Raw genomic sequence first — 25,200 nt, forward strand, 5'->3', positions numbered from 1 at the left:
TTTGCAAAAAAAAAAAACTTAGACTTAGTGGATTAAACAAGTTTTTCAAAATTGTGTTAAAATGTTTGGATGAAAAGTTTTGATCAACTTCAAATACTGAATGTCTGTGTATGTGAGAGAGATAGCAAATATGTTGTGTGAGATGGAAAACGAGAGAGAAATTTGTCATGTCCTGACTGCAACAGTGAATAGCAAAAAAAAGCTGAACAAAAAGACTTCTATTTTGGCGTGGTGTGTGACGTCATAAGGCTGCGCCGCTTCCGCGCTGCGATTCAACTGGAGGAAGGTTTGTTTTACAACTTTTACACAGATATAAACCGATTGATTAAAGTTTCAGGTTTTTCTTCCGATATCATGTATCTGCTGTTCACTATTATTTTAATCCTTTGTTTAACGAAGTACTATTTTAATAATCAAGGGCTATTGTTTGAACAACATAAATGTGTGTATTAAGTGTTTAAATGAAGGTTTAATTTATTAAATAGCAAAATTCTATGCTATGTATACATCACTATATATAAGAAATTGAGTACTAGTTTTTTTATCAGGTTATTTGTTGCAATTGTTTCATAGAGGTAAAGTTGGTTTTATAGTCACAAATTCAGACTTTCCCCTTAATAATAAAATTTCTTTAAAGTATTATTTTTAAACTCTAAATAGTGAAATCATATTAGCACTCAATGACTATCAAAGTACAACATTGTTCACAATCCAATAAACAGTGTTAATGTTGTTTTCAAGCCACACTTGCATGTTAATTCAGATTGAATATTCAAAGTAACATGGTAAACAATATATGGCTCGTTTCCACTGACTGGTACAGTACGGTTCGGATCGGTATGGGTCACCTTTATCAGCCTTGCGTTTCCACTACCAAGGGTACCCTTTTGGTGGGTGTGGTGTATGACAAAGTTTCAGTCGACGTCATTTTCGCGTTTGAGAAAATGTCTACAGTAAAGCTGCACAGGTCGCTCGCATATCATATGAAAAGCACTTCTCACAAAACAGATGCTTTACACACATAAATATTTTTGTATAAATGTTTATTACTAACTTTTCTATAAACAGGAGTTGTTTATAACTGCAGATCAATGACGGTGCAAAATAGCCCACTGTAACGTCTATAATTATATTAAATAAATAAATAAATGAACATATATGAACACATACATACCCTTACAGTCTACGATATGTTACCAACTACAGAAGAACTACACAAAGCAGACATTTTGTCATTAATTAGGTTCAAAACAACACAAAGTATAGCCTACAGTCAGAGTAAACCTCTCATCTGTGTCTGTAATCTTCAGCAGCACACAAAGCCTCTGTTAGAGATTCATTCCATCATCCCCAGTTCATATTAGTCCAAAAGGTGGTGATAAAGATTAAAACAAGGCAGTTTGTTCACGTTTGCTGAAGAAATAATGTGCTCCTTTGCTTCACCTTTTTTTCCGCGGACCGCGCTCCACTCTCGCGTTTGTCCTTTTCTTTCTGAATGTGTCACTCTCGTTTGTCAGCTTCTCACAGGATCGGGTTTCCAAAAGCTTGTCAATGATCAAGTGCATGTTATTATTATCAGCTCAAGAAGTTTGTTATTTCAGATAGAGACGCGCGGCGAGCACAAGGAAGAAAGCGAAACCACTCGGGCCTCAGACTGGCTCGTAAAAAACTACGCGGCACAGGGTAAATCCGCTCTTCTCCATGGCTTTGTGGCTGTTTATCATGATGACGACAGGGTTTGTTTGCAGGATTGAACATGGCTGCATATGTATTTATAATTCCGCTGTAATCTCTCGCTGTGTATTTCAAACATGGCGTGTCCTTTGTTTACATTCTGGCTTGTTGCGTCTACGAATGACGCATCTCTGTAAACCAATAGCGTTCAGCTGCGCATGTAGCTCCACCTTTTGGGACCCTTTCTGCAGTTTGGGACCCTTTCGAAAGGGTCCCGAAAAAGTGGTACGGTACGGTTTGGCTCGGTACGCATTTTGACAGTGGAAACGGCCATAAAAGCGTACCAAACCGTACCACTCAGTGGAAACGGACCAATAGAGACTTCTAAATGAACGAATGTGTGAATATAAAACCAACTTTACCTCTATCATATAAAGAAACTGTTAAAGCAAGTGTTGAAGAAAAGCTATTTTGTTTCTGTTCATTGTTTTATTTATTTTAAACAGGATAAAGTGTCCAAACACAGAAAAACTGCTGAAGTGACTGATCTCCACACTGTTATAAAGATGGCGTTTATTAAAGAGGAGAGTGAAGATGTGAACATTGAAGAAACATTCACAGTCAAACAGGAAGATCTGCAGGAACAAACAGGTTGGTTTTCTTTCTCAAAGACCAACTCAGAATTTTAGGCCTTAAAGTCTTAAATTTACTGAAATATTTTGTTGTAGGTCTTAAATATTTTTTAACAAGTCTTCATTTTCCTTAGTTCATGTTCTGCTAATAGAGGTAAAGTACAATATAGAGACTTCTAAATGAACGAATGTGTGAATATAAAACCAACTTTACCTCTATGTTCTGCTACACAATCTGGCCAAAAGCCACACAATCACCAACAATCCATCTCAACTTTTTAATTTAAAAAATCACATTTTAACTCCATTTATCATAATGGTAAGGACTACTGAGGATATCGACCTGGACATATTGTTGTGTATAGATTTAGTTTATTATAGTTTTTAAAACTTTTGTTCATTTGTTTTTTATTTTATAGAAATTTTATTTTGGGTAAAAAAGTGTCTGGATCCAAGTAGAGCTCTTTTGTTTTTACACAATAATTAAGATCTTTTGATCAGAAATATCTAAAATATTTTAGTATCATTATTATTATTATTATTGATTTATTAAATTTATTAAATATTATATACAAAATAATTTTTTCATCTGGGCCGTTTGAAAAAATCCTTAATCTAAAATTTCATTCATAATAGTCTTAAAAATGTCTTTAAAAGTCTTAAATTTAACTTGGTGACACCTGTAGAAACCCTGATTTAAAGTATGTCAGAAAACGAGGATGACCCAAATTTTAAATATGCTGAATGAAATAAAAAAATTTATTAAAGTAATTAATTATTATAAAACATTGTACAGTTTTCTAAATTGTACGATGTTGCTGTGGGGCGACGTGAAACAAAACAAACAAATGATAGTGGAACAATAATGTTTAGCATTGCACTGACTACAACTGGCCAACAAACTAGTCTAAAAATGACTTTTGCTTTAAGAAATGGATTACAGCATGCTGATGATACGCAAACATTTAAGTGTAAAGTTCGTCAGTATTTACCATATGCTTCACGTACCAGCAGGCGCCGCCATTGGAATCTTTTTGCTTTTTAAAGAGCCCATATTATGGTTTTTTGAAAATGCCAAATGCCCTTCCATGTAGTGTGTAACAGCTCTAAGTGAAGTTAAATATCCAGCTAAGGCTTAAATCTGTAAGTGTACAGTGTTTAAAACTGTTGATTCATCTATAAAAGAGTCGACCCATAGTGCTTCAAACGAGTCATCTTGATAACGAGTCATTAGGTGTTTCGCCATGACATGATAACGAAACCAAGTAGTTGCGCGCACAAACCCGGGAGATTTGAAACCTGCGGCTCTGCTCACTATCAAAGAAAAAGCCACAAACACAAACCTGCTGGTCAAATGAAGCTGCAATGTGCAGATGGATATTATTGAGTCTCTACCCAAAGATGAAACCTCAGCATTATAGCCCAGCCTTGAGCAGTTTGAGTGCTTCTGGAAACTACATGCTTACAAAGAAGACTTCATCGGCCGTTTGTTAAAGGAAGGATCAGACTAAAGACTACTGATTGACTATGTCAGAAGCTGGATCGGTTTCTTCCTCCATTTCCCAAGTGTAAGCACGTGCGATTAAAGTTGTTGCCTCGTTTACTCTAGCTTGCAAATATATTTAGTTGTGATTTGTTACTTATAACCGTGCGTGTGTGTGTGTGTGTATGTGTGAGTCTGAAAAGAGCAGAGTATGACAAGCTAGGAGATCTCCTTGCCATTTCTTGGAGTTTTTGCTCAATAAAATAGTTAGTCATCGCTATTTTCAAGTCCATTGTCTGTATTTACATTCACCCACTGGCAGCCAAAATCCTCGCCTTACACTATGAAGCGTGTATGCACTGTGACTACTTTTATATTGTTGATTAGCTGTTGGGCATTTTACTCTGTCTCGCGCTGAAGGCAGTCAGTGTCGACCAATCGCAACAGACTGTCATCGGTCCAATCAGCGCAGATTAGCTTCGCGCTAAAGAGGGTTTTGGGACCAAATGAATCGCTGGACGATTCATACGGGAGTCACTGGGATAATTAGGTAAAAATAAATGCAGATTACAAGACCATGAAAGTGTTTTTTGACCTTGCATGCATATTAGACTGTTGTTGGAGACTCTTACAACCAAAATATGACCCTATTTCATGTACAATATGGGCAATATTAGCAACTTAACATATTGTTATCCATTTAGTAAGGATAACTGATTGGGGGACGGACTGTTGGAGAGTCTGGAGCAACAATTGTGATACTGCTGCTTTTATCTTGTTGCTTTTATTGATGCTGCTTTTAAAGTCTGTTTGACTATGCTGCTTGGAGTTTGTTTTGATGCGTGCTTTCATCATATGATACTGGATTAATGTGCAAACTTTAATGTGAAGATTCTAACTACTGCGCTGTGAATCACTGATGCTATTTGCCTTCACATTGTGAACTTTACACACGGATTCAGTCAATTGTGTATCAATAAGGGTATAGCAGCTGATACATTTGTGTGTGGGTGTGTGTGCGAGTTCATATGTATTCTGTGCTTTTATTATTTTTCTTCATTTGTGCTTAATCCATTGTTTTGTGTGTTTTATTTGGGCTTCCTGTGGGAAGTTTATTCTTTTGCGTAAGTTTAAATTGGGATGATTATTATTATTATTATTATTATTAGTGGTAGTATTAGTAGTAGTATTTGAGTTTTTCTCCTCTTGTAAGGAGATATTTTTATGAATGTATTTGTTTGGGGATTCCTGTCTTTTGTGTGAGATTGTGATTTGTGAATTGTGTACAATTGTTAATTGTACTTTTTTTCATTGTGGGAGTCGAGGCTTCCAGGCAGGCCACTAGTTGTCCCTCGTGTGCGGTGGTGAGATACGACAAGGAGTGCAGTGTGTGTTGTGTGCTCACGTATGCTTGTGTGCGGTGCCCTTTCGGTAAAACCATTTGTATTTTTGCTGAGTTTTGTGCTACGTATCTAGTTTACCTGCCACCTGTGAGCCTCTAACTCCTCCCATTGTCATTGTTGTTTCTTGACGTGACTGTGCTGCTACTATTGGCGATTAAGCTTTTAAAAGAGATTTTTATATTGGATAATTAAGGAAAATAATGTTTTGTATTCTTTGGTATTCACGTCTCATGCCTTTTCCTTACACCAAGAATCTGTGGTAAATTCTCTGTGATCAGGATGGCGTAGTCGGCTTTAGTTTAGTATTCATTTTCTCCCAACTTACCGTTCCGCTACATTAGCAATCAAAAAAAATGTTATAATAGAGGCCAATGGCCTGTGTACTGAGTTTTTCTTTTGTTTTTAAGCATTTTCCCAGATTATGTCAAAATAAGATGTCCACAAATATCAGTCCGTTTGCTGAAACAGAGAAAGTTTTGGCCAAATTAAGATTCAAAATCATTCCAGAAAGGATGAAAATGACCCAACAGCACACAAGGGGAGAGGTGCACATTACAGTCTTTATGCAGATGCTGTACAGGTATGTCTCATGTCTGTGAGGCAAATATTCAGCTGTTTGTTCAGCTGTTACCCCAGAACTTTTTTTCTGATGCGTTTACCGGTCAGGCACAGAATAAACAAGTATTCCCTGTCTGCTTTACAATTTTTAGAAAAACATTTTGCTGTAATTGTGAATATATACAAATAAAAATAGGCCATTTACAAATATGTGTCTTATCCATATGACCAAAATGACTTTTATGGTCAATTATGTAAAACTCTGAAAACTGTACTGACAGAGTTAAAATTTACTATATTTTCTATGTTAAAGAGCATATTGTAGGTTAGCCACCCCAGTGAGACAATGTGTAAGAGTAAAGTAGGAACTAGATTGTCTTTAAAATATACGTTAAAGTTTATTATTAAGCCGTTTGGAGTCGTTTTTAGTCACGGAAATTTACTTCCACATCTGAAAAATTGCCAGACCGGAAGTGACGTCGGATGAGGGAGTCTGCGCAAATAACAGTATGAAGACAACTGATCGCGGTGCGCGTTTGGATGCTGAGATAAGATATTCTGAGAGACTCACACAAACAACGGACCACAGCCATACAATTATGAGCCTGTGGACAGACCAGCAGACAGAACAGCAGTCAGAGAAGTGTAATTTAACTCGATTGTGAGGAGAACAAAGCAGGTTCATGGTGAGACTAGTGTTGGCTTACAGAGAGATATGCATGATAACAAAATCTTTTCTGGCAATAGCAAAGCTAGTATTGATCATCTAAAAATATTAATACTTACCAGTAACAGAAACTAATGAGTATTTAACACGGTTATGCCACATAAGCAGTGATAATACCTGCATTTTTGCTCTTTATATATGTATAAGTATCTGTGTGAGTGTGTGTATACTGAAAGGAAAATATATCATTTGATCCATTTAAAAGTAAACCTAAAATAATTTTTCAGTAAGTTGGCCAACATTCATGTGGGTACCACACCATCATGTCTTTAATGTGTGCTAAATTTTGAATGCTGTGTAAAAAGATGCCGACAGCCTCATCCGTGTAAACCCGCTGGAAGGATCTAGAAAGGAGAGCAAATGTAGTGGACAGTTCTGCATTCTCGTCGAGCCTGTGAAGACCTCCAGTAGTCCACTGTCAGAGACGCAGTGATTGCTGATGCATATATTCTGGGGAAATCATGTTTAATAATAATTATATTTTAAAATTCACCATATGATTTTTAATATAACATAATACAGAGAACCCAGCCACATTTGCAGACCCCTGGAAAGTGAACTGCAAACCATCTCACATATACAGTAGACTGTGCCCATTATAAGTTGAGCATGTGAATACAATACAAGCTACCAGCAGTGCTAGGCTACTCCAAAGTAAACACATCGTGTTGCTTCAAATTACTCAAATAATCATGCTTACGGACTTGAATGTTGACAAACATAAATGTAAAACGAGTTGTCTTATCGTGTACAGCTCTCGTTTTCATCGAGTTGCATCTCCAACTGATCCAGGAGTGTTTCTCGTCGTTCGTGTCAGCTATAAGTCTTATTGGATTCATCCCATTTCACGAACCAAAATAGAGACAGGAAACTTGTGGACTTGATCTGTTGACATGCTGGAGTTTGTGCAGTTCCCATAAACGCAAGAATATAGCACGATGTAGAGGTCTGCATGTAGAGGTCTGTCTCCCGCAGGACAGTCGCGGGACCGGACCAGATTTCTGCGGTCGGTAACGGGTTTAATTTGGGACTGGAGCAGGCCGTCTAGCAATATCGCTACGGACTCCCGAGCGAGCACTCGTATGTATGTGTTTAAATGAAATAGCGTGATTCTGTGTTTAGCTTGTTTGTTGCTGTGTGTGTTAGTGCGAATGAGAGAGAGAGCTTTGTCTGTGTGTGTGTGCTTGGTGCTTATGTGTGTGTGTTTATACAGACAGCTTGTTATAGGCTGTCTGGACTCTATATAGCTGGGTGGTTTTTGATTTTGTTCTCCCCCGCTCTTTAGCAGGATCGGGCATGGCGGGTAGAGAAGGGGGCTGGGCGGGCAGCAGGACAACAAATGCTGAATATAAGCGGGAGCGGTCGGGTTCGGGCTAAAACCTGGCGGGTGCGGGCGGGATTCAAAATTTAGTCCCGTGCAGATCTCTAGCACGATGATGATAAATTACGCCAAAACTAACAGCCATTTCTGCTATTAGCTCCTCTGCCCCACTGTAATCAGCGCGCGTCTGTCAGATAACTCACTCTTCTGAAGTCACCGGGACTTTCCGGAAGTGGGAAAACAGACACATTTTCAAACGATTCTACCTTTTTTGAAAGTTTTTTTAACCTACAATATGCTCTTTAAGCAACTTTGACACAATTTACATTGTAAAAGCACTAGATAAATAAAGATGAATTGAATTGAATATGCTTAAATGTGGAACAAACACAATATGACCTGATTTATTTTACAAATTAATGTGCATCAAAATTACAGTGTGTGTAGCCAATGTTTCTAGTGTCTTTTCAATTTTTAGCTTTTGATGAAAGTTTTTAAGACTTAATGAAAACTAATGTTTTATTTATTTCAGACCTGATTGAAGAGAATGAGGGGAATAAAGAGGTGGAACATCATGTCAAAATTGAGGGAAAAACACATTTACAGACTGATGGTATTTTAAAAAGGAGAGACAGTAATCCTTTCATCTGCACCTGCACTCAGTGTGGAAAGAGTTTTGGAAAAAAAGGCAATCTTAAGATTCACATGAGGATCCACACTGGAGAGAAACCATTCACATGCACTCAGTGTGGGAAGAGTTTCAGCATATCATCATCTCTTAATCAACACATGAGGATCCACACTAGAGAGAAACCATTCACATGCACTCAGTGTGGGAAGAGTTTCAGCCTATCATCAAACCTTATTAAACACATGAGGATCCACACTGGAAAGAAACCATTTACATGCACTCAGTGTAGGAAGAGTTTTGGCCTATCTTCAAACCTTATTAAACACATGATGATCCACACTGGAGAGAAACCATTCACTTGCACTCATTGTGGGAAGAGTTTCAGCAAACCATCATCCCTTAAAATACACATGAGGATCCACACTGGAGAGAAACCATTCACATGCACTTAAGCTGTAGTCACACTGGACTTTTCTCCCCATAGACTTCTATTCCTACGCACGCAAATGCATCAGATCGAAAACACAAGTTTTGCAGTTCACTGCGTGGAAAAGTTCAAGCTTTATGAACTCTGACCTGCGAAATCGCATCACTTGACTGTGTGAGACCAATCGAAGATCAAAACATGACCTCTCTGGACAGATATGTAAAATAGGGACCAATCACTCACTTTTTAAAAATGTCTAATCATCTTGTTTAATTCCACCCCTTTTCACAGCACCATACAACAGAATTTTGCATGCTCAAACTCTAGTGTGACCGCAGCTTCGGTGTGGTAAGAGTTTCAGTAACTCCTCAGACCTTAAAGAGCATATTGTAGGTTAGACACCCCAGTGAGACAATGTGTGTAAGAGTAAAGTAAGAATTAGATTTTCTTTAAAATAAACGTTAAAGTTTATTATTAAGCCGTTTGGAGTTGTTTTAAGTCACGGAAATTTACTTCCGCGTCTGAATCGCCAGACCGGAAGTGACGTAGGACCAGGGAGTTCGCGCATATAAACACTATGAAGACAATTGATCGTGGTGCGCGTTTGGATGCCGAGATAAGATATTCTGAGAGACTCACACAAACGACAGACCACAGCCCTACAATTATAAGCCTGTGGACAGACCAGCAGACAGAACAGCAGTCAGAGAAGTGTAATTTAACTCTTTTGTGAGGGAGAATAGAGCAGGTTTATGGTGAGGCCAGTGTTGGCTTACAGAGAGATATGTAAGATAACAAAATCTTATCTGGCAAGAGCAAAGCTAGTATTGATCATCTATAAGTATTAATACTTACCAGTTACAGAAACTAATGAGCATTTAACACAGTTATGCCACATTGACACTATTTTTAATAGTAGATAAGTGAATACAAAACACAAATAACACAGAACGTCTGGAATAATGCAGAAACATGTAAACAAGGTACTGGAAAATCTTTTTTATTTTACAAAAGGTTTTCAGAGCTTCTGTATTAAAATAAAAACAACATCAAATATTAAAACAATTAAAATAAGTTTTTAAATAAGTCATTTTTTCATTGGGTATAAGATTATCTGTATCAGATCCCATTTAGGCTACTATCCATAAAAAGACAAGTACAGTTGTTATAGTATAAAATATTTACAAAGATTTGATCAACAGATCTGATCTGCATTTATGATTAAATAAACTTCAACCCTAATTCAAGTTCAAATTCTAAATGCAACTCAAGTTCAAGTTTTATTTATATAGCACAAAATCATATGCAGTGTTAGTACCCAGCATTTTTATTCGTTATGCATAAGTATCTGTGTGAGTGTGTGTATACTGAAAGGAAAATATATCATCTGACCCATTTAAAAGTAAACCTAAAATAATTTTTCAGTATGTTGGCCAACGTTTATGTGGGTACCACACCATCATGTCTTTAATGTGTGTTAAATTGTGAATGCTGTGTAAAAAGATGCCGACAGCTTCATCCTTGTAAACCCGCTGGAAGGATCTAGAAAGGAGAGCAAATGTAGTGGCCACTTCTGCATTCTCGTCGAGCCTGTGATGAACTCGAGTAGTCCACCGTCAGACACGCAGTGAGGGCTGATGCATATATTCTGGGGAAATAATGCAAAAGTTTAATCATGTTTAATAATATTGTATATTTTAAAATTCACCATATGATTTTTAATATAACACAATACAGAAAACCCAACCACATTTGCAGACCCCTGGATAGTGAACTGCAAACCATCTCACATATACAGTAGACTGTACCCATTATAAGTTGAGCATGTAATAACAAACTTCAATTTTTTGAATGTTATTTGTTTTTCTTCTACAAGATGAATATTCCTCATATGTGAATAAAAAGTGCCTTTTCTCATTGACAGGACGGACATTTTTTTACTCTCCCTCAAGTGGTTTCAAACCTTATTGACTTTCTTCTGTTGATCACAAACCAAGATATTTTGAGGAAAGCTAAAAATCTGTAACCATTAACTTCTATAGTGGGAAAAACAGATATGGAAGTCAATGGTTACACGTTTCCAATATTTAAAAAAAAAAGGAAGTCAAAGATAGTGTGAGTTTACCTGCCTGCATTATATAGAAATATTGTAGTAATTCTTTGCCCTTCTAGTTTTTGTTATCAAATAATACCATGCACAAATAATTCACGATAGGGGTCATAATATTTTACCCGATGAATGAGGTGAATGTCTGAGGGAAAATTGGTTTTATATTCACACATTCTGACTTTCTCCCTAATAATATAATTTCAGAAGAGTATTATTTGCTAATCCCTAATATCATGTTAGCAGCCAATGACTATCAAAGTACAACATTGTTCACTGTCAGTTTAATAGTGCTAATGTTGTTATTAAGTCATATTTACGTGTGATTTCAGTCATTATAATAAAAGTACTATGGTAAACAATACTGAGAGTGTGTCACACAAGCTAAAATCCACTTTACCTTAGTTGAGGTTATAACCTCTGTGAGCCAAAGTGAAGCACAGTTGAGCGAGTGGAGAGAAAGCCTTCAGCTCCGGGTCATCATCTGTCTCCCAAAGTCTAATAAACACACAAAAAAAGCAAACTAAGTCACAACGCTGTAACTATACAAGACATTTATTATATTAGCAAACTGATGCTACTAGCCATCTTATCATATGTGTACATTTTTACACGCTTTAAAAAGTATATTTAATATGCTTAACAATACAAGCTAGCAGCCGTGCTATCGGCTACTCCAAAGTAAACACATCACGTTGCTTCAAATTACTCAAAGAATAATGCTTACGGACTTGAAAGTTGACAAACATAAACAAAAAATGAGTTGTCTTACCCTGTACAGCCATCGAGCTGCCTCTCCGACTGATCCAGGAGTGTTTCTCGCCGTTCGCGTCAGCTATCACTCTTATCGGATTCATCCCATTTCACGAACCAAAATAGCAAGAGGAAACTTGTGGACTTGATCTGTTGACAGGCTGGAGTTTGTGCAGTTTCCATAAACGCAATAATATACCACGATGATGATAAATTACGCCAAAACTAACAACCAGTTCTGCTATTAGCTCCTCTGCCCCACTGTAAACAGTGCGCGTCTGTCAGATAAGTCCCTGCACTGACGTCACCAGGGTGGTTAGAAAAAAAAGCGGAAGTGGGAAAACACATTTTCTTTCAAATTTGTGCCCTTGCACTTCGTAAAACATTTTAATATGGTATTTTATGGTATTATAAAGTATTTTCACAAACGATTCTACCTTTTTTTTAAACAGTTTTTTAACCTACAATATGCTCTTTAAGAACGCTGCATGTTCAAGAGGGCTTTGGACGATGGCTTTATATAGCATAGTGTGGTAATGCCTAACCAATAGAATGATTTCACGCGGCCGCCATTTTCAAAAGCGAAATCGAGGCTGCGGTGGGAAGAAACCCGGAAGTATTATTGGGAGTTACATAGGAATGTTGTGTAACTGGCTATATATCTTATCAGCAAAGAGAAAGTGACACAAATTTATAATTTCTCCGCCTTCCGGGTGACCCGAAGGTCTGTTCTGAATGAATGGTGAATGTAAAAAGGGATATCAGAGCTCATTTTCAGCTAAGTTAAGGGAAATAGCACTAGTTAGCTAACGTTTTCTTTCCCAAACACACGTTTTAGATGCTATTCATCAAACTCGAGTTAATAAACTGATTCTTTCACTATATTAGACTTGTCACGATACTGAATTAAAAGAAAGACCGGCAATTTTGCGCTAACATTTAAGGCAATGTTGATGGCTTTCTTGAAACAGCGCTGATTTGCCATTGTGTTCACGTGTTCAACAGAAATGCTTGTGATTGGCCGAGAAGGTCATCAGTTCACCCACCGCTGTTTACTGAGCACAAACACAGACGAGCCGAGCCATCTGCTTGATGACTCGACTGATCTTGACGGCTGCTTCGCGCTCCAGTCCATGTATCTGTGCTTGCACTAGGTAAAGAGCGGTAAACTGAGCGCAAACCAAACACAAATACATGGAGACTGAAGCGCGAAGCCGTGAAGATCAATTGAGTCATCCACGCTCAGCGGCGCTTCCATGTTAGCGAGAAATAGCCGGGTTTAAAACTTCAGTACCGGGACAACACTATTAAAGACAACATGAGGGTGTGTTGCAGAGGACTGCAGTGTTTTATCACTCACCGGGTTACACAGGCTGAAGCAGGAAAGCGTCCTCACAGTGTTTAACTAGTGCCATGAGCTGAAGCCTAGGAGGACACTTAAGCGTATCACTGAGATTGTGATCTTGTTTGATGCTAAATTGCTTTTAATTGTTTAAAATAAACTTACTGAATAATATTAAAGCGATGGTTACACCATTTCTGCATTTTGAAATCTCTGCATCAGCTGGAGGTTTATAGTACACAGCATGTTACTGCAATGTTTACAGTGCTGGACCTATACTTCCGGGTTTCTTCCCACCCCAGCCTCACTTTGATTCTTTAAAATGGCGGCCGCGTGAAATAAGCGTATTGGACTTTAATATTTCAAGTCCAGACATTTACACAAGCAGTGCTACCGTTATAATTTTTTTTTTCTTTTTTCGAATTAAACAATTAGCCTCTGTCAAGGTTGCTTGGCGCTGTGGCTTAGTAGATCAAAGCGCCTGTCTAGTAAACAGGAGATCCTGGGTTTGAATCCCTGCAGTGCCTTGTCTGCAGTTGGCTGTTCTTTCATGGGTCAGAGAGTACTAAAAAGTGCTTTCTGTGCAACAGTGCTAGAGACAGCAGAGCTCTGTGGCTCAATGGATAGCACGTTGTACTTCTAGGCTCTGAGCTAAGTCATTTAAAGGTTGTGGGTTCGAGTTCCACCAGAGTCACAAGCTTTGCTCTTTTTCTTCACTGACTTAAGGTGTGGTGCGTTTCCAACATTTTAGGCATCTTTCCATCCCTTTTGCTTCTTTCTTTCATGGCGCAGTGCAGGCTCAGATACTAGGGGTACTCTACAATAAAGCCGATGACTTAATTGAGCTGTTTTAAATAAGGGAGATTAGAAAACGGTGTAGGGCCTAGTGGGCTTGAGGAATGACTCGAAGGCAACCTGTGGTTTTGGGGAAAAGTAACTGCCACCTATTGTTGAGATCATGCCTTTTGGATTTGTTGTACAAGAGCCTCTTCATGCATGTGCAAAGTAACTGAGTAGAAAGCATAGTAAATTTTGCTTCCCCCCCACTGTCTTAGATGAAACTGCGTTTGGAAGTATCGTATCCAGAGGTTTTTTCTTTTAGTGTTAAGACTAAGTTGGCCAGAGCACCTGTCTTGGGAACAGCAGGTGCTAGGTTCAAATCCAAACTGCACCTTTCCCTCAGATTATGGGAGAGTGGCTTTCTGATCTGAAACTCTTTCAATGGCTGATAGCATATGTTTGTCCTGATTTCCATTTTCCGAGCTGACTCTGGGTTTGGACGTAATGAAACTGGAGGTTCCAAAAAACACTTAACACATGATTAAGGATAGATTAAATACAAATAAATTCACACATTTTTTGCTTTGATCTTGAACAGAGGCCAGGTTACCTGTCAGGTTTGAGACATGATCATCCAGACTCTAAAAGACCACGTCCGTCTTGTCAGCATTTTCTGCATCCTGACATGCTGGTTTTTGTTGTGTATTGCTTTTTCTTCTTCGATTTTTGTTATCGGGCAAATGTCTCTTACTATATGTTTTTGTGGCGCTGTGGCTTAGCTGGTCAAAGCGCCTGTCTTGTAAACAGGAGATCCTGGGCTCAAATCCCAGCAGCGCCTTAGTCCAGGTGGTGCGTGTGCTTGTTTTTTAGAGCTTACCGGAATGAATTATAAAATTGTATAGCTTTGAGGCGTAATGAATATTGCGACAAATAGAGTTAAACAACCTCTTTGTTGCCATTATAAGACTTGCTGTCTTTTTTTTTTTTTTTGTGTCTGTGTGCAAAAACGTCTTGCCTTCTATTCAGCGTTGGCACTGTGGCTTAGTTGGTCAAAGCGCCTGTCTAGTAAACAGGAGATCCTGGGTTCAAATCCCAGCAGTGCCTAATGTACAGGTGCCTTGCTTTTTGTTAAGAGTAACGAGTGTTTACGCAGCGGGATGTTTAGCAGTCGGTGTCTTAACAAAACTCAAATCCTTAAGAACGCTGCACGTTCAAGAGGGCTTTGGACGATGGCTTTATATAGCATAGTGTGGTAATGCCTAACCAATTGGACTTTAATATTTCAAGTCCAGACATTCACTCAAGCAGCACTACCGTTATTAGTTTTTTTTTTTTCTTTTTTTAGCCCAATTAGCCCCAATTAGCCCCTGTCAAGGTCGTTTGGCGTTGTGGCTTAGTTGGTCAAAGCACCTCTCTAGTAAACAGGAGATCCTGTGTTCGAATCCCAGCAGTGCCTTGTCTGCAGTTGGTCGTTCTTTCATGGGCCAGAGAGTACTAAAAAGTGTTTTCTGTGCAACAGTGCTAGAAGCAGCAGAGCACTCAGGCTCTGTGGCGCAATGGATAGAGCATTGGACTTCTAGGTTGTGAGCTAAGCCATTCAAAGGTTGTGGGTTCGAGTCCCACCAGAGTCACAAGCTTTGTTCTTTTTCTTCACTTAGTTAAGGTGTGGTGCGTTTCTAACATTTTAGGCATCTGTCCATCCTGTTTTGCTTCTTTCTTTCATTGCGCAGTGCAGGCTCAGATACTAGGGGTACTCTACAATGAAGCCGATGACTTAATTGAGCTGTTTTAAATAAGGGAGATTAGAAAACGGTGTAACCATGTATCCATGTGAAGAAGTTTAATGATGAAGTCAAAATACAGCTGAAAGAAACGAATAAGAAAATTTAGTGATTTTTTTAGTTAGCTTATAAAAGTATATAAAAAGTGTATGGGCAACTAGTTGAACCGAAATGACGTAGAACTAATTAGTAACCAAAAGAAAATCATAAAAATGATTAGAAAAAAACTAAGTAATAAACAGTTGAGAAAATTAATTTTCAAAAGTAGTGTCAAATTCAAAAACTGATTGATTATTAGTGAAATACTTAAATGGAGGATTATAAAATTAGTCAGCGTAGTGAAGAGGTAGCATGTCGTTGAGCAATTAAGAGAAACACCTAGACAAGGTGATATGCAGTCTGTTTTAGAAATTTTATTTAAGCTAAATTTTAACTGAGTTATAAACATAGATGTGACTAATTTAATTTGAATACAATTTTACAAGTAAGCAACAAACAAAAGAAGATTGTGTTTAGTTTTTGATTTAGAAGCAATTAAGAAGAATAGATTTTAAAGCTGAGGTTAATAGTGTATGCAGAAATATGGTCATACTGATGAAAAAATGTAAAGTGATTGATTTTTTAATTATCAGAGAGAGTGGTGTTGATTAAGCATGTTGATGAAATTTTACTTGCAGAAAAAGAGTAGACACCTAAATGATTGGGAAGCAGTTGTTATGACATTTATATGGAACTAGATTTAAAGGAAGTAAGTAAAAATTATAGGGGATTAGATGACACGCCTCAATATTAGGATGAGTGGTGTTTGAGATAAGTGGAGTCAGATCGCTAAATAAATAAGCCATTTCAAATAACTGTAAACTGGTGAATGTATAACACATGGTAATAAGACTAATATGAATTATAGACTTTAATTATGTTTAGAGATATCAGAAACTGCAAGAGAAGAATGAGGGTGAGGTTATAATTGATTATAGAGATATGGGAGAACAGGTGAATAAAAAGATATGTGCTAGTCATGATTTACAGCTATAATGAATGGCTGGAGGAGTGGCCAGCAAGCAAGGAGGACAGTCAGACAGTGATGAAGTGTTTAATGAAAGACGATCTAGAAACAAATACATGTTGAGTAAGAATTAGAGTGGATAATGATAAACACTGAAATATTGAATATTTTAAATTGCAGCAAGTAATGGGCCTGAAGCAAGAAGTAGGCATGGTGTAAGACTAATAATTACAGGGAAAGGTAGAGAAAATGGATACAAATTTGAACATAATTGGCAAAAATCTGTGCACAGACCAAACTGAATTGGATAAAAATCATGTTGTGGGTTATTAGTTTGTTATGGAACAAAACAATGGAATTAATGACTTTTGAATTGTTTACAAGACTGCAGTTCCGGGGACCTGGTGCAGCTTTGATGTGCAGTGGATCACTTATGTAGAGATTATATAATGACAAATTAACAACCTTATTACCAATATTTCTAAACAGGTTGCTGAAGGTGTGAGGCTGGCCGGATTAACTTGACAGTCAACATAGGGGTGTAAAACGGCCTGGAGCTAGGCCCAGGCCGAAAGGGGGAAAAAACAGAAAAAGGGGATATCTGACTAATTGGAGTGTGTAAGCATGTATTGGTGTGGGAGCTGAACATGCTGCAACACTAATGCATGAGGCCAACTGTATATTAGATACAGGCCAACACAAAAAGGGGAACCAAAAACCACATTAAATTCTAAAATAGAAAGAGAAAATAAGACTGATTTACTAGCAGATGACAATCTGACAGAAAGTGTGTGATTAAGTTTGTATGGACGTTTCACAGAGATGGGTTGCAGCTGGAAGGGCATCCGCTGTGTAAAACATATGTTGGATAAGTTGGTGGTTCATTCCACTGACTGTGGGGACCCCAAATTAATAAAGGGATTAAGCCTTAAAAAATGAATGAATTGGACAAATTAGAATGGAAAAATTTTAGAAAAAAAATATAATAAAACACAATCACATTTTAAAATAATTTTATTTTACACACGTTAGTTTTTTTTTAATTTTTTTTATTCTTTTATTTTAGACATGTTATTTTTTTATCTTCTATGTAAAGGACATTTTTATGATTTTTTATTATCTTTTATTTTTAAGAAATTTTTATGCTTTTTATATTTTATTTTAATGCCTTTCTAATGCTTTTTTAATCTTTTATTTCAAGACATTTGTATGTTTTTTCATAATGTTTTATTTTAAGACATTCAATGTTTTTTTTAAATCTTTTATTTTGAATCTTTTATTTTAAGACATTTTTAAGATTCTTTTATTTGAACACATTTTTGAAGATCATTTTATTTTAATATTTTTGAAGATCATTTATTTTAAGCCATTGTTGTTTTTGAACCTTTTATTTGAAGAGATTCTTAAGATTTTTTATTTTTATTTTAATCACGTTGTTGTGTTTTTGATTTTCCCATTTTAAGACATTCAGAAAAAAAAAGAAAAAAATTAGTTTGAATATGTTTGAATTTTGATTTTAATATTTTGGTGACGAGTTTGAGTTGTTAGTTTAATAACATTGTTACAATTGAGTTCTGAATCTTTCATTTTAATAATTGTTGAGTTGAATCCTACCTTGAAGCTATTGATTATTCATCCTAAATCTTAATTGTAAATAAGATTCTAAATCCTTAACTGAAATTTTTGTTCAATAATGACTTTAAAATGTTGAAATTCAGTCTGAACTATTCAGGGGGATTATAATTTGTATTAGTGAATTCCTGATTTGAATTATGTTGTTAGAATTTAGAATTTCTAATTCCAATCATACTTTCACAAGTGTTGATCTTAGATTTTATTCATACTGTGGGATTTTCAATGGTAGTATATCTTTATGGTAGTGCATTTCCTTTTGATCAGATTTTATTTTTTATGTTGGAGTTTAAATTTCTATCATTTGTTACCTTTTTTATTATTTTCATTCATATTTTAATTCTAGTAATTTTGGTGGGGAAGAAAAAAAAACCTTTATTGATAAAGTGTATAAGAATGGAAAATTTTAATTATGGGATAATTAGAAGGTAATAAGAGTGTTGGGAGTAATAAGCCTAAATATAGCAAGTATAAATCTTATTAAAAGAAGATATCGGAGTGACTTCAAGAGGGAAGAGACTGCACCACCGAAGAGGAGAACCAAGAGTGTAGAAATTATAAACTGAATCAAAAAAAGTTAAAAGAAATTGAGTTAAAAGGGGTTTTGGGCATAATCTAACATAATGAATGAGCACTATGATGTTAACGATTATTTTGAATAAGTGGTAAACAAAGATTTAGGAAAAGGCCTGCAGTAATGACAGTTAAAACATTTGTGGGGATTTGATTATCTGTTTTTGTTTTTGTCTGCTTCAGAGAGGAGCAGAAAAGGGGGATTGTTGTAAAATAGGAATCTTTTTTTAGTATTTTTGTCTGTTTTTCTTTTAATCAAACAATTATTTGTATTGGTCATGTAAGGGTCATATATTAACTGAACTTCTAATGTTGTGGGTGAGTGCTGTGCATACTAATTAGCATTTTTGCAGAAGTAGATAGATGCGGGTCCAAAATTAAATTCAGCTCTGCAGAAACTTCCTGTCTGAAGAGAGGTGTTAAAACTGAACACAGAAAGATGTATGCTTTGTTGTTGTGCAGAGAATTCGTAGAAAAAGAGGAAGTATGTGGAAGGTGTGGCCAATGGAGGACTGAACAATGACTGACAAATGACGTTACACCAAAACTCCACCTGTTAAGATCGGTTGTGTATATATGCTGGAGTCAGGAAATGTATGTTAGTTGCGAACCTCTTGAATGTAATTCTTGTATTGCAATGAGGTAATGTAACCCAGAGCTCTGTCATCGAATGATTCATTTGTATCCAATAAACTACTAATATTTTTGACATTGAAGAAAAACCTCTCCTGACCTTTTCTCTTGAACACGCATGGAATTGGCCAAAAATTCCAACAATGTATAAAATAGAATCCCTTTATGTCTTCCTAGCAGTATGTTACTCAATGACTCGAGTCTTGGTGTGCTTTAATCGTTCAACTTGTGTTGCTGATCAGTTCAGTTAAATACCATTCTTCCTTAAAACGATTTAAAATGTCCATTATTGGTGAATCAACTCAAGAAGTTTTACTAGTCTCTCAGAGTTCTTTGTGAGGATCTGTCAGGGTTTACCCTTCTTTCAAACGGAGCTAGTGTTGTCTCTTTAAAATTTAATTTCAAATTTCAAATTCTTTTCTTCGATGTCACTCAAAACTTTGCCAAGATCTTTGTTTATCTTTCCCAGAGATTCTTATAATAGTTTCTTCTTTGCTGTTTATTAGTCCTTTTTCTTTCAGATCTCTTGATGCCTCCGTTGACATCGTTGGATTTTAAGGTCCATTTCGTCAAGTGACAGTTCGTTTTGATAATTGTTTCCACAAAGTCTTGAATACTATTCTCTAATCCCATCTGGGATTCCAAAAATCTGAATATTATTTCTACGGGAGCGTGTTTCTAGATCTAAGTTATTCTTATACGTTTTCTTGAATTTGGATGGTTTGATCAAGAATTTCTTTCATCTCAGCAATGTTCTCCTCCAATTCTCCAACTCGCTGCTCCACTTCGTTGACCTTTTCTGCTGTTGCGTTTAGGTCCGTAATAAGGCCATCCAGTTTTTGATTGACTTATTGTTTAAAGTAACTTATTTCCATTTTCACATCTTTTGCAAGAGAATCTTGGAAGGCAGTTAAATCAGATTTAATATCCATCTGGAAAACTTTGATGTCCATATGTTTTACTGCAATGCCATCCTGTCCATCTCAAATTTTTCATCTGATTTCTCTTTTTTTTATTCAATGGTTGTTTTGTCCTAGCCTTTTTGTTTTTGTCTTCCTCCATGTTATTTAAATATGGTTTAGGTTATTATTCTAATGATGTAAAAAGGAGGATTACTACCAGTGTGTATGGGAGTGCTTTTTCTATGCTACTACATGTGTCGACGCCATACTGGAAACAATCCCATGTGTTTCTTAAGCTGCCCCGAATGAGTGAAACTCTGTACACACTGATCATGTCTACGGTTTCTCTCCAGTGTGAACCCTCTCATGTGTTTTCAGGGTTCCTGAGTGAGTAAACCTCTTACTGCAGAGTGAACACTTGTACGGTTTCTCTCTAGTGTGAATCCTCTGGTGCCGTTTCAATTCTGCAGCTGTAATAAAAGTCTTCTTACACTCCAGGCACATATACTCTCTCACACAAGTGTGAATCTTCATGTGTTTTTTAAGGTGTGATGAGTGGGTGAAACTCTTCCCACACTGAGTGCATGTGAATGATCTCTTTCCCGTGTGGATCCTAATGTGTTTATTAAGGTATGATGATTGGTTGAAACTCTTCCCACACTTAGTGCATGTAAATGGTTTTTCTCCAGTGTGGATATTCATGTGTCTATAAAGCGATGATAATTGGCTGAAACTCTTCCCACACTGAGTGCATGTGAATGGTTTCTTTCCAGTGTGGATCTTCATGTGTCTATAAAGCGATGATGATAGGCTGAAACTCTTCCCACACTGAGTGCATGTGAATGGTTTTTCTCCAGTGTGGATCCTCATGTGTTTATTAAGGGATGATGATTGGCTGAAACTCTTCCCACACTGAGTGCATGTGAATGGTTTCTCTCCAGTGTGGATCATCATGTGTTGATTAAGGTGTGATGAGTGGCTAAAACTCTTTCCACACTGAGTGCATGTGAATGGTTTCTCTCCAGTGTGGATCCTCATGTGTAGATTAAGATTTGATGATTTGTTGAAACTCTTCCCACACTGAGTGCATGTGAATGATCTCTTTCCAGTGTGGATCCTAATATGTTTATTAAGGTATGATGATTGTCTGAAACTCTTCCCACACTGAGTGCATGTGAAAGGTTTTTCCCCGGTGTGGATCTTCATGTGTCTATAAAGTGATGATAATAGGCTGAAACTCTTCCCACACTGAGTGCATGTGAATTGTTTCTTTCCAATGTGGACCTTCATGTGTCTATAAACCAATGACGATAGGCTGAAACTCTTCCCACACTGAGTGCATGTGAATGGTTTCTTTCCAATGTGGACCTTCATGTGTCTATAAAGCGATGACGATAGGCTGAAACTCTTCCCACACTGAGTGCATGCGAAGGGTTTCTCTCCAGTGTGGATCATCATGTGTTGATTAAGGTGTGATGAGTGGCTAAAACTCTTCCCACACTGAGTGCATGTGTATGGTTTTTCTCCAGTGTGGATCCTCATGTGTAGATTAAGATTTGATGATTTGTTAAAACTCTTCCCACACTGAGTGCATGTGAATGGTTTCTCTCCAGTGTGGATCCTCATGTGAGTCTTTAGTTTGCTTTTGCTAGCCAAACTCTTCCCACACTGAGTGCAGGTGAAACAACTCTTGTCTCTCACTTTTAAAATACCATCAGTCTCTAAATGAGTTTTGTCCTCAATTTTGACATGATGTTCCTCTTCTTTACTCTCCTCATAGTCTTCAATTAGGTCTGAAATAAAAAAAAGTTAAGTTTTTAGTAAATCTTTAAAACTCATCAAAAGCTGAAGTGAAAAGGCACTAAAACATTGGCTACACAAACCTTAATTTTGATGCACATTTAATGTAAAAACATAGCAGATCATATTTAGATTGATCTTGTCATATCAACCTCCTGGGGTCCATTACACACATACATATTTAAGCGTATTCTTATATGATTAATCCCAGATCATTTTTGGTCAAACTGATGAGACATAAATTTGTTACGAGAAAAAATACTTGTTACGAGAAAAAAGAAAAGAGTGAACTCAAGAAATGTAGAAAAACAAGTCTTTATTGAAGAGTGAGTCCCAGAAAAAGCAAATATCAAAGTAAACAAGCGGTTGGGTGAGCGCTGAGGAAATGCCGTGGGAAAAACAACAACCAAACACTCGCTTACTAGCAGTCCTGGAAACAAATACAGGGTGAGAAAAAAAATAATATGCACACTAACGATTGATAACCCTGGTAGGAGGCGACGTTCCCTGAAAGTTCCCTAAATGTAATAAAAGTCCAGAACCTTTACAGAACATTAGGGGTGTTCTTAATACGTTCTCTTTTAGTCATAAAATAATGTTCCCAGTATGACTTTAGGAGGACTTTCTGTTGTGGTCATTCTGTGGTCACATAATAACGTTACAAAGAGCACTCCCGCAGCACTAATTCTAATAGCTAGTGCTCGTGGTCTTAAGATTCAAAAGCAAACGCGTAAAACGTGTCTTCGATGTTCATCGTGCTCAAGAATGAGTATTATAACTGTAGTGTAGCGTAAAACTGCTTCATTCTGGAGGGTTTGAATAAAACAGACTCATCTCTGGGAGTCGATTCCTTTCTTCGAGTCAATTACAGCACAATGTCCATTGAGGAATTGAGAAATCAACTCTTTTGGAGTCGACTCCCTAATCCTTAAGCAATGGCGCTCACTCAATCTGGCTGTCAACAAAGCTGCTTATGCGGCTGCTTTTGCCAATTTCAGGTAAATTTAGTCCTTAAAAGCACTCGAATATTACATACAAATGTTCCTGACTCTTTTCTTACTGATAACTAACATTTGTGTTGAATATTTATTTTATAGTGATGGTTAGAGTCTGGAAGAAGTTCGTCAGCGCCTTATAGAGTTGGGGTCGAGTCCACCTTTGTCGAGTCCAAGTCGAGACCAAGTCCTTAACCAGTCGAGTACAAGTCCAAGTCCAAGTCCGAGTTCAAAAGGGGTCGAGTCGGACTTAAGTCCGAGTCCTTAACATCCGAGTCCGGCCGAGTCCAGAAAGTCTTAAAACTCATTTATTAATTTTTCTCTTGGCTTAGTCCCTTATTTATCAGGTGTCGCCACAGCAGAACGAACTGCCAACTAGTCCAGCATATGTTTTACGCAGTGGATGCCCTTCCACCATTCACCCATTCACTCTCATTCACACTCACACACCACGGCCATTTAAGTAAATTAAATTCCCCTATAGCGCATGTGTTTGGACTGTGAGGGTAACCGGAGCACCTGGAGGAAACCCACACCAACACACGGAGAACATGCAAACTCCACACAGAAACACTCCTGGCCCTGTCGAGACTCGAACCAGTGACCTTCTTGCTGTGCGGCAACAGTGCTAAGCATTGAGCCATGGTGCCACCTATGTAAAAAAATGTAAAATAATAATAATAATAATAATAAATCAAATATCAATATCAAATATATTTTTCTATTAACAATTAAACTGTTAAATGAATATTTTAAACTTTTGGTACATTTTTACAAAATGTCTTGTATTTTTTTGTTAGCTTGCTTCAAATTAAAATGAAAATTGGAGGATATATGTAGAGTTTTTATTATTTTACAAGACTCACACATTTGACATTATTCTCATGCCACTTTCTCACATTTTTTGTTGAAATTACGCTTACATTACCAAGGCAACAATGCGTTTTTTTTTAACAATAATTCCAGAGAACTTTGTTATCAGCCCCAGTGTGGAAAATGAAACCATATTCATGCCGACTTACCCAGATCTGCACAGAACATAAAGGTTCAGCAAAGAGAGACCATTCGGCTTTACCGCTGTCTTAACAGGGAATTAACAGTTAGAAGAATTTTGTTTTAAATAAACAAAGAGTGAATAAATAGCGGGGGCGTTTGTTTGCAAAATAAAACCAGTGGGAATCAGACTGAAAAAAAAGTCCAGTGCAGATTTCTATAGGCTCATGATCTGGGTCTATCTGTTAATGATAGCCTGAAACAAGGGTTCTCAATTAAAAGGTCCAAATCTGAATTTTTTTATTAAGGTCAAAGCAAAGGTATGAAACAATTGATATTACATAACTTGTTTTTAATAAACATCCATAAGATGCAGCACGGTGGTGCAGTGGGTAGCACAATGGCCTCACAGCAAGAAGGTTACTGATTCGAGCTGGCTTAGGGCAAAATAGACACATACTTATCTGTTCATTCAACTTTGAACTGTCTATTCTCTTCATCAATTCTTTTCAGTGAGGCAGACATCTTCTTCCTTTAAAAATTATTGCTTTGCTGCAGTGTGTTAAAACAGACGAGCACGCACGATTATCCAGCATGACCATAATTAGGCAGGTAAGATTAGGCTTAAAACAGTTCACAATTCAGGTCTAAAAAGACAACAGTTAATTCTCATTCATTCATTCATTTTCTTTTCGATTTAGTCCCTTTATTAATCAGGGGTCGCCACAGCGGAATGAACCGCCAACTTATCCAGCATGTTTTACACAGCGGATGCCCTTCCCTTCATATGCTATGGCCAATTTAATTCATCAATTCACCTATAGTTTTTGGACTGTGGGGGAAACCGGAGCTCCTGGAGAAAACCCACGCCAATACAATGAGAACATGCAAACTCCACACAGAAACATCAACTGACCCAGCCGTAGCTCGAACCAGCGACCTTCTTGCTGTAAGGCGAAAGTGCTACCTACTGCGCTACCGTGCAGCCCACAGATAATTCTATAAAACATATCTTTTTGTATCTTATGGAACTGTCAAATTAAATTC

The 25,200-nt window shown here is 37.2% G+C and overlaps 3 protein-coding genes and 3 non-coding genes across 9 annotated transcripts in view; 4 read left to right on the forward strand and 2 right to left on the reverse strand.

The window, feature by feature from the left end:
* The window catches only part of LOC141375011 (zinc finger protein), a 254,575-nt gene that overhangs the window by 141,691 nt on the left and 87,684 nt on the right, over window positions 1-25,200 (reverse strand). The window lies entirely within an intron of this gene.
* On the forward strand, window positions 231-10,773 carry LOC148681921 (uncharacterized). Its single transcript, XM_088650779.1, has 3 exons — window positions 231-286; window positions 2,181-2,325; window positions 8,331-10,773. The coding sequence occupies exons 2-3, from the start codon at window positions 2,241-2,243 to the stop codon at window positions 8,879-8,881; spliced, it is 636 nt and encodes a 211-aa protein (XP_088506905.1). The 5' UTR covers window positions 231-286; window positions 2,181-2,240; the 3' UTR covers window positions 8,882-10,773.
* The window catches only part of LOC148681922 (uncharacterized), a 31,869-nt gene continuing 16,509 nt past the window's right edge, over window positions 9,841-25,200 (reverse strand). For both annotated transcript variants that reach the window (XM_088650333.1, XM_088650334.1), the window contains exons 3-5: window positions 11,736-22,158; window positions 11,364-11,461; window positions 9,841-10,504 (exon numbers count right to left, since the gene is read on the reverse strand). In XM_088650333.1, the coding sequence (XP_088506459.1) occupies window positions 20,702-22,158 (1,457 nt within the window). In that variant the 3' untranslated portion in view covers window positions 9,841-10,504; window positions 11,364-11,461; window positions 11,736-20,701. The remainder of the gene's footprint in view (window positions 10,505-11,363; window positions 11,462-11,735; window positions 22,159-25,200) is intronic.
* trnat-ugu (transfer RNA threonine (anticodon UGU)) lies at window positions 14,603-14,676 on the forward strand. The gene has a single exon. It is a non-coding gene; the product is annotated as a tRNA-Thr (tRNA).
* On the forward strand, window positions 14,869-14,942 carry trnat-agu (transfer RNA threonine (anticodon AGU)). Its single transcript has one exon. It is a non-coding gene; the product is annotated as a tRNA-Thr (tRNA).
* trnar-ucu (transfer RNA arginine (anticodon UCU)) lies at window positions 15,381-15,469 on the forward strand. Its single transcript is given in 2 exon segments — window positions 15,381-15,417; window positions 15,434-15,469. It is a non-coding gene; the product is annotated as a tRNA-Arg (tRNA).

Source organism: Danio rerio, chromosome 4 (genome assembly GCF_052040795.2).
Source record: "Danio rerio strain M-AB ecotype USA chromosome 4, GRCz13ab, whole genome shotgun sequence".
NCBI lineage: Eukaryota > Metazoa > Chordata > Actinopteri > Cypriniformes > Danionidae > Danio > Danio rerio.

Excerpts from the sequence above, each read along its gene's own strand:
- LOC148681921 (XM_088650779.1), top strand. The coding sequence starts at position 2,241 with ATGGCGTTTATTAAAGAGGAGAGTGAAGATGTGAACATTGAAGAAACA. Across the intron at positions 2,326-8,330 it reads AGATCTGCAGGAACAAACAG|ACCTGATTGAAGAGAATGAG; the intron begins GTTGGTTTTCTT and ends TATTTATTTCAG.